This window comes from Tetrao urogallus (assembly GCF_951394365.1).
Source record: "Tetrao urogallus genome assembly, chromosome: 1".
NCBI lineage: Eukaryota > Metazoa > Chordata > Aves > Galliformes > Phasianidae > Tetrao > Tetrao urogallus.
In genome coordinates this window covers 73,615,797-73,630,495 of record NC_136813.1, presented here as the reverse complement: position 1 = coordinate 73,630,495, position 14,699 = coordinate 73,615,797, and the positions used below count along the sequence as shown (strand labels likewise).

Below are 14,699 nucleotides of genomic sequence, written 5' to 3'. Positions count from 1 at the left end.
TATTACACAAGAGTATAACAATATGGATTTAACATATCAGAACCTTTGTCTATGTTATAAATAGAAATTTTAGGTCTCCACTTTGGTACTAAACAGGGAAAATATACAGAGGAAATGTATGCAGATCTTTATTATATCTTGGGACAGAAACAACACTTTGTTCTGCTGCAAGAAAAATAGATGGATTCCTTTTATGTCTGTGATTTCATGAGCTTTCATTAAAGAAATCAAATTCTATTTGTTACTAAAGATCGTTTTTAACTTTTCTTTTTAAAATCTATCCAGAAAACGCTATCCCACATAAGAACACACAAAAGAAAAAAGTCATTCTCTTTTCTGTTTTTTCCCCCTCTTTTCTACAAGAAGTAACTTAAAGTATGTGTGCTGCGTAAGAACGTGAGCTGAAGTTTCATGTTTCAGGTAATCTTCTTTAAAATAATGAGAGTCTAGATTGCATCAGTTAGTTTTAAAACTGCTATGCTATTGGTAGGGACAAAATGGGATTAGAGCCAAAATTTGGCTGTGTTGCTGCCAAAGTCTGTATCAGATTTAAGACACATGCTTCTGCAAGCTTCCACGAAGGTTGTGAAAAAAAGTTTTAATACAGAGTTGGATTACAGCTCTCTAGCTCAAAACACTGGCCATTACGCTACCATCTGAAGAGGCTGCTGTAGCACGGAGCACAGAACAGAGCAGACTGCTTAAATCTTCTGGACCACAGATGGATTTTGAATACCTCTTTGTGCCCTGATGGAAGATATAGTAACTTCATTGACTGGAACCCGTACCTGATCACTTGTGAGAGTGTAGCTGCGTGCATACAGATACCAATCTATTTAAAGTCTTATCATGATTTTCTTTCGAATGTATCTAAAATCTACTCCAAGAAATTACAGTCTCTAGGTGAATTGTTCAAAATAATTGCTTAGAAGAGTGAAGAGCAAGATATTTACTCTCACACGTTGGAATCCTTTGCGAATTTATAACAGAAATTTGGAAGCTTTTCTTGTCTGTTGTGGTGAAATGCATTTCAAAAGAGACGCCTCCAGCTGTATGACAACAACTGCGTAGTAACCTGCGGAATTAAACATCAGAATGTACAAACCGTGGGTGACTGTGAATATTTTCATGATTTCATTTCTGCAATTGCTGCAAGGATCTGACTATGAGAATGGATCTGTAAAGGTAGGCGATCTTTATTTATTGCTAATGTTAATAATCCACATTGCCAGAATTACACAAACCTCATGGGCAGGGTGGTAGGTTTCTAGCTGTTTTGATGAGGGGCTTGTTTGTGTTTATTTTGTTTTGTTCTGGTGATTGTTGGTGATTAAACAGAAGTTTAATAACATTAGAGATAAGAGAATCTATAAAGAATTTAAATACATATTCACTGCTTAGTATTTCATCTCTTTGTATTAGTTATTCTTATCTGTTACATATTTTGTTCTTTAATTGAACTCCTTCTATCACTCATGCAAGATAAAAACAAAATACAAACCAAAAAGCAAATCAGAGTACTTAGAATACTTTCCAAATGCAATTATTTTTCTTTCAGCTATTAAGAATTTCAGGAATAAGTATCCGGGTGTTGAAAATCTTCCTCTACAAACACTTGTTCACCAGTTGCTCACTTGTTTGCCAGAAATGTTCTTCTTTTGTTTTATAGTAAGTGATGTTGTCCAAGACTTTACAATAAGTTACAACTAGTAATAGTAGGACACAGTGCCTGGGAAATAATCTTTCTTCGGAATATAATACATGCAAGAAAACTTAAGCTGAAGTTTCACCTTGGTAGTAGGATTTTTCAGATCTGATTTTCTGAGACAATGTGAGAAAAGCCAGGACAATCGTGTAGAAAAACAAGAACAAAAACTGGAACAGGATTCTGTGTGTGTAGTGTGTCCAAAAATGATTAATTCAGTGTGTGGTCCAGAACAAATTATTTGTTTTTTACTGACAAAGCAAAACAAGCTAATATTCTGTTTTCACTTCAAAAAACCTTCTGCTTGCAAGAGATGACCACACACCAGCCTGTGAACTGCACTGCATATTGACCTGTGGTTCTGAAAAGAAAGGCTCAGTTGTGTGCTTAATTGCAGACGTCTGTTGCCGGCACAAGAACTTAGCAGTGGTGAGTGATGTGCTTTCAGGGAGACTAATGGCTCACCCCTTTGCCTGCTCACTATTCACAAGCTTTTAATTTACAACCTTAACAATCGAGTCTTTGGAATCAGTAAGACCATTATAATCATTCTTATATACACTGCCTTCATTCTTCTGTATGTTTCACTGCCTGACAAGTCACTGTTAAGTTTCCAAGACTATCAGAAGATACGGTATAGATCACGCTCTAAAGAGCTGTATTTTACATATGTTGGCTGCTGATTACCAAAAAGAAAAGATGTTTTGTTTTTTTTTTTTACATTGCTTGTTCTGTATAGACAAGGATTTTGGGCTAAGCCACTGATTATTTTTGTTTTAATGTTTTGCATTGTGTATTAGATTTATGGGCTGCTTTGGCATTTATGTTGTGGGCTTTTGTGTGTGTGCGTATGTGGACATACCCTGCAGAAAGTCCTTCATGTTACAGTGTTTAGTGGTACAGAGGATTATGCATATTCTTACCAATTGCACCTAAGATTTTACTTGTAAAGTGAGAAATAATGTGTTATAGTCACTTATAACATCTTCTAAAAGTTCTTTCAGGTCAACAGCAATACTGCCTGGATAGGAACCCTGAGGTCAGGCTGTAGGTAATGCACAATTAATGGGACACAGGAAGGGTTGCAGACTGGCAGCCTCTTCCCTTTACCCATTGTTACAGCAACTGAACTTAGCCCAGGTCACTTCAAGCTTTAAATCTGTTGATGGTCTGAACCATCAGCTGGTGTCAGTGTGGTATCATGTGACAGAGTTCCAGTGACTAAGTATTTAAATACTGTATTTACCCCCTCCACAATGATCCTAAGTAATATTATGAAAGTTAAAATCCTTACAAGTTGCTCATGCATCTCTGCTGCACTTCACTTTTCCTAACCCCATCCTCTTCTGTGTGCTGGATTCTCTTTCATTTCCCATCTGCACACTCAGCCCAGTAATTCCCTGCCTGCCAGTCCCAGTTCTTTCTGTCCCCATTTTCGTCCTGTCCCTGTCCCAGCACCACTGGCTCCCCAGCCCATGTTTTTATGCCTCTCATGCTTTGAATAGGTTCCCCCACCATGATCCTTTCTGCACTACCTGTGCATCGTCTTCCTCCCCATTCACCCACCCTGGCATAGGATACCCTGTTCCTCTCTCTGACTTTCAGGAGTGGCCTCAATTTCTCAACAGTAATCTCAGTGTCCTACTGAATCCCTCTGTTTTCAGTCCCCTCCTCCCTCCCAAGCCTTTAGTTTTGTCTCTGTCTGTTCACCATTCACAAGCTTACCTTTCTCCTTACTCCAGTTACTACTTCAGGTCTTCCCGAACACTCCCACACTCTTTGGCTAGGTCTTACATGCCTCTGCCAATGTTCATCTTCTTTCCCTTCCACACTCAGCCCTGACACCCTCCTTTTCCATGTTAAATGGAAGAGCTTGAAGGAGAGGAAAGATGTGCTCAGGCTCAGCTCCAGGCTGCAGTGAGGTCAGCACAAGTCACATCTGCAGAGATTTTAACCACTAAATCCTGTAAAGTCACTGCTGAGCATCTGTGAGCTGCTGCTTACATTTGGGTGCTTACATTTGGGTGGCAGAAATATCAGGAGGCATATCCGTGCCAACAAATGTTCCTCAGCTGTCCAAACTTCACATTGTGGTCAGCCACAAGGTAATGCTAGACATTTACAGAGATAAGACTGACAGAAAAGGCTTTTGCATGGATAAAGAAGGAGGTTCATCCTCAACCATAGTCGAACTATTTTGACTAAGACAACACACCATATAGTCATAGAATCAGAGAATGGTTTGGGTTGGAAAGGGCCATAAGGAACAGCTAGTTCCAACCCCCCTGCCATGGGCAGGGACATGTTCCACTGAATCAAAAGTTGTTAAAATCATTTAGAAGCAGACATCTGGCATGAAAAGTTTCATCCTGAACATTGAACATCTGGCAATGTTATAAACAACTGGAAACAATCTCAAGATGGGAAGCGGTAGGCAACCTCAGTCTGGGGCAGGTATCTGACACGCCTCCTCAACTGAACTTGTGTCAAGATTGGCAGTAATCCCTCTATTTCACACTCCAGTTATTGGATTCAGAGTGCCAGTCTGACATACTAAATCCTCAGTGAACAATTAGATTTCCACATGGTTTTTCTGAAGACTGAGCATTAATGTTCTTCGTAAGGAAATGCTTAAAAAATTCCTTGTCAAAGTGTTGCTCTGACAGTCTCTTACATTTTCGAATACCTCTGCTAGAGAACCACAAACTTTACTGTCTCCCCCTACTCCCTCATCATTTTTCCTGTCCTAAATTGGTGACAGACATAAGCTAGTTTTTCCAGAATTTCAAAATTAGATACAGAGGTATGTCCTATATTCATCAAAGCTGAAGTGACTTTTGCCAGTAAAAGCCAGCCATCTGTCAGAGCTGCTTCTGTCTTCCCACATTAAAACTGCCTCTCTAATAAGGATCCAGGTCCTGATCTCTGAGGGTCTGAATCTCAAGGCTCCCTAACCTGTTCTGCCCTTAATTCTATGTACTGAGGGGAAGACAAGAGAAAGTAATGTCCATCTTGTAACATACTCAGAGCTTTCCTTTTTCTTTTGCAGGTCTTCTCACTATTAAAAACTTTCTTTCATTTTACTAGAGAGAATCCCATCATTAGTAGGCCTGAAGAGTATCAGAAGACTTATGGATTAGATAAGCTGAGACCTGGAGGTGAACGTGGCAGTTCTCTGCTACATGCCTATCTTTTTCCCAGCTTAACTCTTTTTTTAGCCTCTACACCAAATATTTATAGAATCATAGAATGTCCCAAACTGGGAGGGACTCACAGAGATGATCATCAAGTCCAACCCCTGGCTCCACACAGCACCACCCACAATCAAACCCAACGTCTGAGAGCGCTGTCCAGACGCCCCTTGAACTCCAGCACTCGGGGCCGTGCCCACAGCTCTGGGCAGCCTGCTCCATGCCCACCACCCTCCAGTGAAAAACCTTTCCCTGACCCCCAACTTGACCCTCACCTGACTCTGCTCCATGCCGTTGTCTCAAAACATATTGATACAGGCTTGAGTGGACATTTTTGCTCCAGCAGATTAGATTCAACAACCTCATATTGACACTGTCAGCAGGACAGAAGTAGAAACCAGATGCCAAACACAGCTGTCTTCTGGCCTGCTTTGCTGAAGGTGGGAGTGAAAGAGCACTTACCCATGATTCTCAGCACCTAAGTGACAAATGCCTTGCCCTTGGGTAGGCGTGGAGTTGCTGGTGAGCCATCACACCATGGGCTGAAACAGTTACAGTGCTCTTTGCATTTCTCTCTTCCTCAAGTCAGCTACAGTCTCTCTCTGCAACCAGAAGAGAACTCTGCAAAGAAACCCGAGCAACTCTTAGCAGAGCTGAAAGTAAGCTTCCATCTATCTGATTGTTACTGATGCTGTTTTTCAGATAGTCACATCTTCATAGCACTCCGGTAACTGCTTGCAAATGTTGCTGATTTTTTAGAAAAGAGATAACCTAACAGATTTTCTGTTTCATAGATTCTTTTCCTGAAAGGCAGCTCTTGGAAGTACAGCGAACTGCCTAATAACTAGGGAAAAAGTGCTGAAGGCTGTTGGAAACAATTTCTCTCCTCAAACTAGACTTTTCTTTCTTACATCCAGCTTCCTTTCAAAGTTACTAGACTCTTTGGGGTAAAGATGATGAAATTGTGGTTTTCAGAACTGTTTTATTATCTCAGTTTTGTCTTTGCTGCTTTTGATTCTCTATGATTACAATCTCTGGTATGATGTCCAACGAACCAAAAGCATGTAGAAATGTACGTGCAGCACTCCTGCAGAAAAGTTTGGCTGTGCTTTTATGTCAGGAGTGGGAAGCTATCATGGAGGTTGTGAAGCACTCCATTTTGTTCTGAGCTATCTGCTGCTTTCAGTCTACAGTGAGGGATAAGAGAACAATCTTGCAGTGTTGCCATGCCACACAGCATCCGTTCTTGGCTCTTATCAGCTTGGAAAGGAAACTACTACAACACTGCTGCTTTATCAAAAGCTGTTCACATTCAGGAAAAATAGCAAGAAAATCACTCTCAGCTCAGGTCTTCCAGTCTGGCCCACCTCAGCTGGGATTGTAATTCCTGAGTACATAGCAGGGTGCTGAAAAGTGCATCATGCTGTTAAGATTGATCAGATGAGAATGAGAAATTCATTCCTCTGTTCAGCTTTTTGAAATGAGGACAGAGCTAATTAAAATTTGACATCAGTATGGATCTCTTCTGGAGCTCTGTAGTACCGAGGGAGGCAGGTTCAGAGGGCAGTGGAGCAACTTTGACTTAATTTGTGATCACAAGGCAACCAAAATAGGCAATCAGCTCAGGCTTGGCAAGTGTTACTGGTCTGAGGGTGGGTTGTTGCAGCCTGCTTGCACTTTCTCCCCCAGAGAGATTTGTTTGTTTTTAGCCACTGATGTGGTGGTTTTGATGCAGCACTCAGAAGAGGCAAATAGAGCTAGGAGAGGAACAGTGTGCCTGAAAATGAAAAAAAAGTGGTGTAGACTCAGCTTGTGAGACTTCTGCTGTGCTGGCTGCAAGTTTTGCTCTGATCATTGCTGTCCACACTGCAGATTTGAGAAAGGTTTGCAGGTATTTTTTCTCCTGTGTGTCTACTTGGGAGAAAGAGATACAGTTGTTGCAGGTGATAACTCATTTATTTCTATTCATTAAAAGTACTGTACAGTAGTTTTTATAATTATCATTAGATGATTGGGATCTGTGTTTCATTTAGACCTTTCTCACAGGGAAAGTGCAATTACAAAACTGGCCACTACTGTTTCCTGGGCTTCACTTTGAGATGTAGTCCCAAAGTTACTACATTGCCTGTGGGAAAAAGTGACTCAAGATATTTTGCTGCAAGGAGGAAATCCTTATCCCTCCCACTATTTGCCAGTCTCTTGTGTAACTTTCTGCCTGCTCCTTACCTCCCCAGTACATTTTGCAAATCTTCATAAGTCATATTGAGACTTGAGGGGAATGGAAACAAAACTCTTTGTGCCTCTATGACAGCTGCAGAGACTCCATTTGCTCATGGGAAGACCAAGCAGAATTTGTTCTTTTCTTTGATGTTTTTGTGCAAGAGGTACATGTGGGCGTCTGTATCAAGGACCAGCAGAACAACTGAGTACAGTATTTGATTTTGCTCAAATTAAGAAAACAGCCTAAAGGATATCTGTGTATTGTTTTCTATCTTCCCCAAGTATGACCTAAATGATGTGACCATTCAGCCAGTGGGAGAATACCATTTAGGGTCCTTACTGTTTTTTCAGAATGGCACTTAGAAAAACTGGGTAACTATGTGAACACGTGAGATGCGGCAATCCAGTGAGGGCACTACACGAATTTAGACAGCAGTGATTGTTCTGCTTGTTAGGGGGTCAGGATGGTTTTTGTCAAATCCATGTTTTTAGATCAAAAATATGCTGTGTTAGTTTTGAGAACTCATCGTTGCTGAATACAAAGTAGTCACCATGTAGTGGGCGAAGGAATCATGTCATACATGATATGATATGGTGTTAAATTGCAAAGAAGTTGCGTCATGTTTCTGTACCAACCTGCATCATGTTGCTGTACCAACCTGGTCTAGTGAGCAGCCTGGTCTAGTGGGAGGTGTCCCTGCCTATTGCTGGGCATTGGAACTAGATGATCTTAGAGGTCCCTTCCAACCCAAACCATTCTATGATTCTATGATTCTATGATTCTATGATTCTATGATTCTATGATTCTATGATTCTATGATTCTATGATTCTATGATTCTATGATTCTATGATTCTATGATTCTATCGTATGTTACGTTGCATGTAGAGAGTATGCCATACAATCAGGCAAAACTTTTCACTTCAATTGGCAATGTGACTCAGAAACCATGTCAGGATATTTTCCTGAACTGCTAGGGAAATATTACATAATAAAAACTACAGTTCCAGGAAAATGTGTGCATGTGATTGAGGTAACATAAGTTCACTCAGCATTGGCAGTGCATCTGCTTTGAGAAGTGACATTTGGAAATCCGGCAGTTCAATTGGCTAATTACACTTCCAAAACATTTGTCAAGTGTTTTGGGGCAAAAACAGAACCTATGGAAGCAGTAACTGAAAGAACCTTCATCACATTAAAAAATATTTTAAAATATTGAAAGAACATACAATCATCTGATTTTATTCAATTCTCCATTACTGAGACATTCCAAAATCTTTGTCCAAACCTCAGAGATTGCCAAAGACTGGACAAATATCAAAAGAAAGTGACTATGCTCTGGATATGTTCTTTGTAAAAGCATATAATATACTATTTTTAACATGTGTATTCTGTCAGATTGTTAGCACACAGCATTGTGTAGGATGAAGAAAGTGCTGCATATTGTCTCTAGTTGCATTCTGTGCTGAGCATCATGTCTGCCTGAACGCGTTGCTGCTGTGCGAGATGATGCAACCAAATACAGAAGGAGAGCTTGAGAAAACATACTGTTGGATTCCCATAGCTGTCAGTAGTATTTGGGACATACAAGCAAATTATTGCCATGGGCATTTTATGACAATCTGTATCTGTCCTTTTATTGACCACACAAATGTACTTCCCATGTTTATCACAGGAGGGGCCTAAAGGCAAATTCTCTGCATAAATGACTAGGCTTGAAAATGAAGAAACTCCTCACCGCATAGACCTATTCTTTTGTTCCATCTATCCGATTCGGTTTGCCATCATTGCCCACAAAATGAGGCACAGGTGAATGCTGTTTCCTTCAAAAGCACACTTTAGCTGCTGTGAGAGTTTCTCATGAGAGCAAAAGATCTGTCTGTGGGGAGTGAGATTTATTTAATGAGAGTTGTAGTTGACTCTCAAAATACTTACTGGATGGAAAAAAAAAAAAGACGAAAGACCTCATTTTGGTGTAAAAACAAATCTGGCTAAATGTGGGAGATATTTTGATAAAATTGTATCCGTTTCTGATTACTTTAGACATGTTAAAAGTTAGTGAAATAATCATGCTTTCCTTTCCAAATCATGTAACATTCTGCTGTTTTCACTTCTTCTCTTTGATATTTTGATTCATTCAAACCAAATGTTCAGAGAACAACCAAAATGTCTCGTCTCTGAGGACTTTGATAACGTAACCATGCTACTAAAGTGCAAGAAGTCTGGTTTGTTTGCCGTGGCACCACGAAAGATCTATTCTAGTTGAAAAAAAAAAAAAAAACTATTCAAAATATAAAACAGCTATTCTCTTGAACACATTGGGTATCTAATATGATTTACTTGTGCAAGCATATGATCTTCAACTGAATTAAAATTTGTCAGTATCTGAACTAATAATCTTAGAAAACAAGTAATTCAGTTTCTTGCCTTCACTGGGAACAAGACTGGAGCCTGGAAGAGAAGAGTCTGGAGAGAGCATTACCATGCTGAACAGAAAAGATGGAGCAGTCTAGAAGCTGCTTCTTCTCCAGTTTTGGGTCTTGGTCAAATGATAAGCTGGCGAAGTTTTATCAAAAGAGACTCTCAATTGTCATATCTATGAACTATGAACGTCTCACATGAATGCATCCATCAGTCCCTACACCTTCATATAATATCAGATGAAACTATTCATTTTGTCACCTCACATTCCTCCCCAAACCATATTTAATGTACCTGTCAGTCCTTTATGTGCCCTGGCCATTTACTGCTTCTCTTCTTACGGGGCGCTGTGTCATTTCTATTTCAGCAGCATTGGCACACATGACGAGTGGCTCTATCAACATATTCACTCTTCTCTCAGAGAAAGCAAGGGAAATACTTTTTAACTCCAGAGGCAGATGGCAGAGAGGTATCTCGTAAGCTTTGGGTGGAGAAAGCAAAAGCTTTGTTTCCTGTGCCTGCTCTGCAAACATTGAGTTCCAGCAGAGACTGATGAGGGTGGAGAGATGACCTTCAGGCTTTCCACCCAGAGTACAATTTACTGCTCCTCTTGCAGCCAGAATATACATCTCAGTTGCATTTATATTTTATTTGTTGTATGGAGTCCTTCTCTGATGGACAAAATGCTATGGCAGTGGATGCATCTGAAAAGCTGAAAGAATTAGTGGACAAATTGAAGCCTCAATTTTCTGAGAGGACTATGGAGAAGATTAAATGTTGCTCTGGTACTTTCTCAATAAAACAACTTCTTTGACTATCATATAACTACATCTGATGCAGTCCTAGGGTTTCTCAACAGTAATTCAGTCCCTACTGATTTTATATTTGGGCAAAGACATATGAGACCATTTCCAGCATCTTAAAAAATATATTCAGGCCAATTGCATATTTTTGCGATCTACTCAACTGATACAGCTGTACTCTTTCATTACAATTTTAATTGTAATGAAATTGAGTCAAGGATGAGACAAGATAGATCAAAAATTCATACATGATAGCAAATCAAAATTCTGATTTTAGTGGAGCGGTAGAAACTTAGTTTATATTTTTTCTCCTCAGATATGAAATCAAACAGATGATAAAATTAGTGCAAGCTAGTGTCAGACACAGTAGAGTCCTCCTGCTATATATTTTAAAGCTGATGAAGTTCCTTGTTTATAAGATTGCAAGTTACTCCTGAAAGTCTGATGCTTTCAAGGTACAGAAGACTCTCACAATTTTATTATCCACTCTCCATACCCAAAGGACATGAGATGCCATATTAAAGGCAATATGTTATGTTAAAACTTGACGCTGGTTGGATTCCTGCTATCTCAAAATCAAGGCCTATCACTCTAAGCTGTGTTCTCTTGGTACTCCCTTTGGATGAATGCCATCTTCTGTTTTCTCTTGTCTTCTAGCTTGGTTGTATATGCCAGATTAGGGATTGTCTAATTATTTTCTTTTTGTACCTGATCCCTTACTCCTGGAAACCGTAATACTAATAATACTAATGATGCAAATCACCAAAAGGAGTTCCCCTTACTGCAGAGATTCCATGGAAACTTATCATCTTCACCAAGCAAATGGCCGTGCAGTACCTTCAAACATCACGTATGTGTTGACTCCACAGTGGCAGGAGCTGGCCTGTTTTCTTGCAAAGAGAGATCAAAACTTTTCCACAAGAATCCTCTTGCAATCTAGAGAGTCCCTGGCCACATCACAGATGATACTACGAGCTACAGCATGACTGAGGAATTACCCCCATGGCTTTGAGGTAGGGAATTAAGTGCATTCCTCCACCCAGGCAACTGTCAGTCCTTGTCTAAAGCCATTTCCAGGTCTTTCAAGTTTTGTTGTAGTTTCAGGTCCTGGTTGTTTATATTTATGTCCTTAAGAAAAAGTGACCACTGTGCCTCAGCAGCAACTGTGCTTTGGGTAAGAGAGGGGATTTCATATCATATGACTGCAGAGCTAGTGATTGACTCCTAGAGAGAGAATGGAGAGAAAGAGGCAGTTTGAACACACTGTAGAATGAAATGAATGTTCAGTCAAAGCACTTATTTTTCTCACTTCACTATAGTAAGAACCTCAAATAACAAGTTCATGTATTCAGTCAGGTGAATGACACCTGTAAGGTCATATTTTTTGAGTTATAGTAGATTGGCTGGGTTGGCCAGGAGCAGTAGGAAATATATCTCTGCAAGATGAGCCTGTAATATTGATAGGATCATACACTGTCGTGAAAACACTTTGTAGAATGCACCAGAGGGAAAAAAAAAAAAAAAAAAAAAAAAAAAAAAAAAAAGGTTATTTTATGGTATAGCATGCATAACAGCAAAGTTTCTTTGTATTTTTACGTGGTGATGAATCATAAACCTTGTATTTAAAAAAAGTTGATTGGGTCTAGTTCTGAGAATAGCCTAAAGGCAGCATTGTAATGGGGAACATTAGTTCTCAAAAAATACTTCTGTGTTTGTCTTCTACATGACTTCTTTTGACATGACTGTGGCTGCTACTACTGCATCAAGCACACCACACCCACATACACTTTGAAATGTTCTCACTTGAGCCAGTACTCTTCGTCAATGTCCAAGTGCCCTCAGTTTGTGATGAAACCTCCTGACCGAACTGGCTAATTTTGAAAGACTTAGTTCAAACTTAGCTTAACAGTGTTTGGCCATGTTTGTAATAAAATAGCATTAAGAGAACCACGACTCTTTGCTATGAAGCTAAAATCTGCTTTCCTTGGCAAAACGAAGCTGTTACCTTCTTTTTATTGTTTAACTGCTGAGAAGGTGGATCATAAAACAGTGCAAGGTTATTGAGAGGTTCCTCAATCATTTGTCCTGGCTCCAGATGCAGTGATAATGTTGAAGCTTTCCATTGCTATTTGTGCAGTGCTTGACACAACAGCATCTGAGACCATAAATCAGAAAAAAACATTCCTTTTCAGAGGAGCTGTTGCACGCAAGTATAACTTTGAGCAGAGGTTTATGTTCCACTGTGGATGAGAAGTGCTGAGATGGGGGTTTAAAGAAAGTAGTTTTGATATCGTGTAAGCAAATGGGTTGTCCTTGGGTTTATTCATGGATTTTGATAATCTTTATTTACGTCTGTTCACACATACAAGATATTATTTACCATTCATCTGTTTCCTTAAATAAAAATATTGACAGATACTGGACTTGAAAATAATGAATTTTGGGTCCTAAGCATGTGTTTGGGTATAGGTCCTCAAGAAATTTAGGATCTTAGTGGGCCTTTCTTTTACTATTGCATTCCACACATCTTTTTTTCTTAGTACAAAATACCTCCAGGAAATCTTGAATGGGCCAAACATATCATTAATGCAAAGGTTATCTGTGACATGCTGGAAAGGGTGGAACATGTGAAAATGTATTGCTTGTATTCTGCTGGCTCACTCAGACATCAGTTTAAAAAGAGTAGGGTGCATTTTCTTAGGCAAGAAACCTAAGATCTTGCCAAAAGTGGAGAAAAGCAAGCTGCTGATTTGTGCCATCTGATAGGAGACTTTAAATGCTAATTATCAAGAAAAGGCACTGTTTGAGCAGTGCAGACTATGAAATTCTGCATATGTACAAGATGCCAAAAAAAACCCAAATGTTTGACAACAATCAACATCAACAACAAATGTTGATGTCATAAATCACAGGGTTAATGAACTCGGCATCTGATTTAAGCTAGATTCCAAAGTGGTAAAGGCCACTGAATGCATCAGTGCCCTTTTGTTTCTTTCCAACACTAACTACTTTTAGGGTTTTTCTGGCATCTGAGATTGCTAGGAAGAAGATAGATAGTCCATTATAGTTTCTTTTGGAAGAGCAGAGGTTGTAATTATCCAAAAATCACAATACTAACCCAAGTTATCATTTCCTGATGTCAATGACATTGCTCATTGCCCAAATACAGGAAAACAGATATTCCTTTATGAGTTGAACAAAGTTTGGGAATATATGGGAGGTTACTGTTACGAAAGCCAGAAAACTTCATTTGAGTACAAATCAGACCTTTAGGTCTGGGTATGAGATTGATTCTGATGCTTTGAAAATCTAGTACTTTCACTTTAATTTGATGTACCTTATTGACAAGCTCTAGAGATAAGAATGAAATACTCAAACCTACTACTTTTACTTTAATTCAGTATTTCTTATAGATGAGCTTGAAGCAAAAATTTATTATAGGCAATGACATTATGTACATAGGCCACTCTGAAAGAAATGCTTCCTATTTATTTCCATGGGAACTACAATAGATACAAAGAGCACAATAACACCATTTGATAGAGCAAATTCTCAGCTACAAACACTAGTTTTCAACACAGTCACCACCATTAGCTCTGTATTTTTGCCAGTCATCAGAAAGAGTTAGCATGCCGAGCTCATAAAAATCTACACCAGTGGAAGTGACCCACTGTTTCATAGTTGCTATGATGGCATCTTTGTTAGGAAAATGTTGCCCACGCAGATTATCTTTCATCAACCTGAACAGATGGAAGTCAGAAGTTGTCAAATTCGGACTATACGATGAACGTGGTAGAACAGTCCAGCCAATACTGGCAGTGAGTTCCACGATATTCAAAATGGTTTGGGACTAGCACTATCATGCTGCAAGACAAAGGTTTTCCTCTTTGAAGATTTCCAGTGATATGGCTTCAAAGATATATTTTTTCTTCTTGGGCTCACGTAATATACATTGTCTTGGCCTTTTATCAATGTCTCTTTCTCTCCTTTCCGTCTCCCAAGCCTGAACGGAAATTTTTACATTTTAAGGGCCAGACATTACCATTTTTCTAACTATATAAGCAATGCCAAGTACAGTGAAGTCCTTTTCAGCCATCACAACCAATAACCATAGTGATGGCTTATCTCAGCTAACTAACAAGATCTGTGACCTAAGAGAATTGGGGTGAGGGCATGGCAGAGAGAGAATTGGATGTCCCATTACACCAAAAGGTTGAACAACTCAGTGTGAGTTTGGCCTCATTAAACTTGCACCTGACTCATTTCTTAAGGCTACAAAGGAAGAAAGTAAAAATAAACAATATCAAAGGACAGTGGGATCCAAGCAGTACAAGATGATAAGAGCAGAGTGGCAAAAGTT

General features: G+C 39.4%; 1 protein-coding gene across 1 annotated transcript in view; it reads left to right on the top strand.

The window, feature by feature from the left end:
* Positions 1 to 1,095: 1,095 nt before the first annotated feature.
* Positions 1,096 to 14,699, top strand: part of VEGFD (vascular endothelial growth factor D) — a gene marked incomplete at both ends in the record, with an annotated part of 31,521 nt that continues 17,917 nt past the window's right edge. Inside the window, one exon of the mRNA XM_079535625.1 lies at positions 1,096 to 1,185. Coding sequence (XP_079391751.1) covers positions 1,096 to 1,185 — 90 coding nt within the window. The remainder of the gene's footprint in view (positions 1,186 to 14,699) is intronic.